Source organism: Hibiscus syriacus, unplaced genomic scaffold, assembly GCF_006381635.1.
Source record: "Hibiscus syriacus cultivar Baekdansim isolate YM2019G1 unplaced genomic scaffold, ASM638163v2 tig00116971_pilon, whole genome shotgun sequence".
NCBI classification, from domain to species: domain Eukaryota; kingdom Viridiplantae; phylum Streptophyta; class Magnoliopsida; order Malvales; family Malvaceae; genus Hibiscus; species Hibiscus syriacus.
The window spans coordinates 2,439,004-2,444,217 of NW_024063495.1; the positions used below are offsets into that span (position 1 = coordinate 2,439,004).

At 35.5% G+C, this 5,214-nt stretch overlaps 1 protein-coding gene across 1 annotated transcript; it reads right to left on the reverse strand.

Moving 5' to 3' along the window:
• Positions 1–1,926: 1,926 nt before the first annotated feature.
• On the reverse strand, positions 1,927–4,794 carry LOC120191643 (serine/threonine-protein kinase STY13-like). Its single transcript, XM_039194548.1, has 6 exons — positions 4,128–4,794; positions 3,693–3,825; positions 3,418–3,613; positions 3,185–3,309; positions 2,588–2,746; positions 1,927–2,492 (listed from the first exon to the last, which is right to left on the reverse strand). The coding sequence occupies exons 1-6, from the start codon at positions 4,289–4,291 to the stop codon at positions 2,202–2,204; spliced, it is 1,068 nt and encodes a 355-aa protein (XP_039050479.1). The 5' UTR covers positions 4,292–4,794; the 3' UTR covers positions 1,927–2,201.
• Between the last annotated feature and the right edge of the window lie 420 nt (positions 4,795–5,214).

Sequence of the window (5,214 nt, forward strand, 5' to 3'; positions counted from 1 at the left end):
TGTTTGAAAGGCGAGTGAGTTGAATAGGGTATGACATTGGTTTATATAGACTATATCAAAATTAACTCCAAACATTATTAAAATAGTCATTTGGATTTTTATTCTTTTTTCTTGAAAGCATTTTGGTCCATCGTTTTATTTTGGGACAAAAAGGTTCATCCATGTATAGAAATTATTAGTTAACAAACAATTAACGCTCGTGAATATGAGTTTTTTACTCTAAAATGAAACGTTGTGAGTCAAAATGCTCTAGAATAAAAGAATAAGGGTCAAAGTGACTATTTTAATCAACGATGAAGACTTTACTAGAGAAAATGCATCCTTTCATGAATTTCTAAACCCTCAATTTATAAAATAGAACTCGAATAGTAAATAGAATAAAGGTCAAATAGATAATATTGTCTATCAATTTATATTCATCTAATGATTTACCCTCTAAATTTCTAATACAAGTTCACACTCCTAACATAAGATCTTATGTCGGTCCTCATTTTATATATATGTGTATGCAAAAAATTAAGATTTTACATATTTTTCAAATGGTTAGAGAATAAAAGTAATGATTAAAATTAAAAACAGAGAACAAATAGATTTTATATATATATATATATATATATATATATATATATATATTCCTCATTAAATTTAAAAGTTCTAATCTTTATCATTAAATTTAAAAGTTCTAATCTTTATCATTAAATTCAGTTGATCAAGTTATCAAACTTTAATATCATAATTATTTTATGATCATCTAGCAAATGAAGTTGAAGCAATGCCTTGCATCTTCGGCAAGTTAGAACATAAAGAACTCAATTTCGTAGAGAGATAGGTCGGCACTATTTACTTGGGCAAAAACTTGTGTGCAGAGACAACCTAACATTAATTTCTATGCAGACATATATAACAATGTTTAATGGTATCTATATATTTTTTAAAAATTGAAAAAATGTTCATCTAAAATAAATTATAAATAAAAAGGAAATAATATTAGGAATTGAACCTATATTATAAGCATTTGCTAGAGACCCGGTCTGTTGGTGAATTTGGACGTTTAGAGATTTTGGATTTAAATAATTATGTCTATAGTGTGTAATTAATGACCAAGAGAAACTATTAACAAATATTTCTATCTTGTACCTAATATTTATTAATGGGTACAAACTAAGTGGTCTCGAATTGTTGTTATTCCTTTAAGACCCGAGTTCGAGCACAATAGATATCAAGAGTGTGAACGTTCAATGTCAAGAGATTAAAAGTTATCTTTGACCAAATACTATATTATATTTACCTTAAATTATTCAAAAAATATATTTATCAATGGGTAAACTTTATGTTTGAGTAAAATTTTCTTTGCCCAATGATATTTCAAAATTAAATATTTGATCCCAAATATTATTGATTTATTATAAAATGATCAGTAGATATTAACTATGACTGTAGATGACGGAATAATGATGTAACGTATTAACCGGTTGATCTGACAATTGTGCTGCACGCAAGAGCTGCCACGTGAGAGCTGCCATTTGATTCCCCCCTATACTAAGTCAAAGGACCCCACCCCACTCGTCATCGGCATTCTATCACCCACAACTACGGTTGTTAACGCCGACTAACAATCTGTTAATGAAGTGGCCACTTATCGAAACAGGAAAAGATATCACCGGTTGAGATAGAATGTCAACGCTTACAAACCTAAACGATCGACATCTTAAACATATCGATATGGACCTCGACACAAGGCAGGGCATGGTTGTTCAGCATGGGGCACCAATCATGGTTCTTGAGCTCCTTCCCATGCCATGCGCATTATAGGATGATACATTGTTTGAAAGAGTAACCTCAAACCTCAAAAACTCAAAAATAGACCGTAAAACAGACATGAAACATAATCAGAAAAGAAGAGTTGCACTATGATTGCCTTTCGGAGATGATGAATGTAACATTTAATATCAACATGACAATGTCAAACAATTGTATCTTCTTTACAACAAAGTCAATTAGACGGTGTAAATGGTGCTCTTTCTTTCTTTTATTTTGCCCACGTAGTTAACCCACCAACATCCTTCCTACATTCCCTTCATTTGATGATAATCATCATAAAAAAGGATTGACTAAGACGAGGTTCAGTTAAAATATGTATCTAAAATATAGCGTGCGTTGGCACGAAAAAGAAAAGATTTTTTCTCTTCAAAACTTTAACCTCAATGAGTGTTCCTTGTCTTCTTTGCAGTAAACAATTGGCGAAGGAAACCAAACTTACCCTTTGTTCGAGAGGATAACTCGGTCATGGCTCCGTTGCTTGTTTCTGCAGTCTCACTGGTGTCGGATTCGGGTTTGGAAGGTGAAGGAGGTGTGAGCGTGAAGAGAAATGCATTCATCATACGCATTATCTGGCTGAAGCTCGGCCTCATGTTAGGGTCCTCGACCCAACATGATTGTATGATAAATGCCAGCTCGGGGGATATATCCTCTGGAAGGCTAGGTCGCTCTTGCTGCACACTCGAACGGCATCAAACTAATTAGTTATTGGTGATTTTGAAAAGAAAAAAAAAGCATGCATAACAAAATATGCAATAAAGACTTGCACCTTAAAAGCAGCAGCATAAGCTGCCTGTAAATTCGACATGCCCTCGAATGGCATTCGATTGGTCAACAGTTCCCATAACACAATTCCGAAGCTGTAGACGTCAACTTTGTTATTGTAATGCTTTTTCTCTCCCCGACGCAACGTCACCGTGCTATACAGCTACAATGACACAAATTGAAAGAAAGACTGACAACCAAGACAGATTGTAAACAGAAGTTAAGTCTACTAATAGAGATCATTAAGTTAAATAAACCATAACCACGAGAAGGCGATGACAAAAACTGCCCGACATTATTGTCAGTTGTATGTCCAAAGCTCAAACAGGCATTGAAGAGGTTAATGAGTACTTTACGTCTACTAATCCGGCCACTTACTAAATATGACCCTACCAAACAATCCATGAATCTATGGCTATTCTATCTATTCAAAAGACTTGAGGCCTCTAAAGAACATTCAACGACTTTCGGGGTGATGATAATATCAAACGTTTGACAACTTAAGTATAGAAACCAACGAGATGAAATCAAAACAAAAGATTCAATTTTCATTGCAAATAAGTTTCTTTTTCCGATTTGCTTATGCAATAATGGCACGAACCTCAGGGGCCATCCAACGATAAGTTCCAGTCTCTGCAGTCATCATCTCTGTCACAGTTTCTTCCCTCGCAAGACCAAAATCTGCAAGTTTCACGGATCTCTGGTTTGCTGTAAGCAGCAAGTTGTCTGTATCATTAAATTTCCAGGTAAGGAATCAGTCAAAGGACTCGAGAAATCGATACTGAACTATGAACAAATGAATGACATCAAAGATGAATTATGTTCAAGAAATACCAGGCTTTAGATCCCTATGTATAATCCCATTGGCATGCAGACAATCCATGGCTCGAGCTATATCCAGTGCAAAATTCAAAGCCACATGGAGGTCCAAAACCTTCGGATGGATGCTAACTAAATACTTCCGGAGGGACATTCCCGGTAACAGCTCAGTTACTATAACCATCAGCGGGTCCTTACAAGCTCCAAAGAACTGCCAAGGCAACAAACGGATAAAAACAACAGATTTGATCAAGTCATATTATATTAGCATTTCAGCTTCCAACAGTCACCTTGACAAGGTTCTCATGTTTCACTCGAGACATCATGTTAACCTCGCGAACAAAACGACTCTTGAGCGCAGCCCTTTCCTCCGCAGTCCTCCCACGGTGAAGAACTTTAATGGCAACAATCCGATCACCATACCTGGGAAATATTAGACTCACCCCTATGTAACTAGAGAATAACCCTCGATGCACAATCTATTTTTTTTTACAATATTTCTATCTCCATCATTCATTTCCCATAAAATGGTAAACAAGTTATGATTTCTACAAAATTCGTACAGAAATATTAACATTGTTCTTCATATATTGACTGTTCCTGTTACATCCACACAAGCATATATATATATATGAAGTCTAAAAGTTTATTTTTTAAATTTGGGATAATAAACAACAAAAGTTCGGATTACGACAAAAGCTACCACAAGGTGTTTTGGGACTGACCTTCCTTCGTAAACTTTGCCGTGAGCTCCTTCTCCGATTTTGGAGCCGATAAATAACAATTTCGGGTCGATGAGCAAATTTTGATCGATGGTCAACTCTTGAGCAGCCGTCATCGACCCGTTCGAAACGACGACGTTTGTTGTTTCCTCTTCGTTGCAACTCATAGTTTTTGTTTCCTTTTAGTTTCTAAATTATTCCAGATTTCCTCATTTCAACCAAAAAAATGTTCCTTTTCCGCTAAAAGATTCTTTCTTTCAACCTTCCATATCAGCTTCAAAGTTCAAACCACCGAACCTCGTAACAATCCGTCCGATTCCTATTTCTCTCCCCGAACTAACCATCCAAATTCAGCTCCTTTTTATAATCTTCTTTCTCTTGTATTTTTTTTATTTCTGGAATTTGGGTTGAGCTCAAAGGTACTGCCTCTGAAGATAATAGCCAAAAAAGATAATGAACCCCTGGGAAAGGAGAAACAAGATGAAGCAAAAGCAACTTACAGTCCAAGCAAAACTAGGCAAAAAGATAAAAACGAGAAGAGGCTTAAGCTTTCACATGAAAACAGAGAATCTTCAATATATATCGGATTTAAAATGAAAAATAAACGAAAAAAAGGGAGCTTTGGGGTTGGCTTGCTCTTATCTAAAGCAAGAAGTTCTCCGATGAAGATTAAATATTCTGCTATTTTCAGACGAGGGTTTTACTTAATTAAAGAGGAAAAAAATGGAAATTATATAATAATAGTAAATGAGATGGGAAAGGGAAAGGGAGAGAGCAGTGGTGTTTTGGAGAAAAGTGAAAGACCAATTATACAATGACACGTGGAAATCAACAACTTTTCATTAAGGGGTGTTATCACAGCTTCAGAGATTTTGACGTGGCTTCTCTGTGATAGAGTTGCTCGTACGGAGAGACAGCCTCCCTGCCTCGACTCCGCTCAGCTCAGCTCGGCTCGGCTCTTGTTGGCTTAATTGTCTCTCTTTTCCTTTGTTTTACCTCGAGTTAAAGAGTACACAAATGGACACCGATTTTATAATATTTCTTTGTTGAATCATTTGACTATTTAAAGTTATAAAATGATATCCTAATT

Excerpts from the sequence above, each read along its gene's own strand:
- LOC120191643 (XM_039194548.1), bottom strand. The coding sequence starts at position 4,291 with ATGAGTTGCAACGAAGAGGAAACAACAAACGTCGTCGTTTCGAACGGG. Across the intron at positions 3,310-3,417 it reads ACATAGGGATCTAAAGCCTG|ACAACTTGCTGCTTACAGCA; the intron begins GTATTTCTTGAA and ends TTAATGATACAG. Across the intron at positions 2,747-3,184 it reads ATCGTTGGATGGCCCCTGAG|CTGTATAGCACGGTGACGTT; the intron begins GTTCGTGCCATT and ends GTGTCATTGTAG.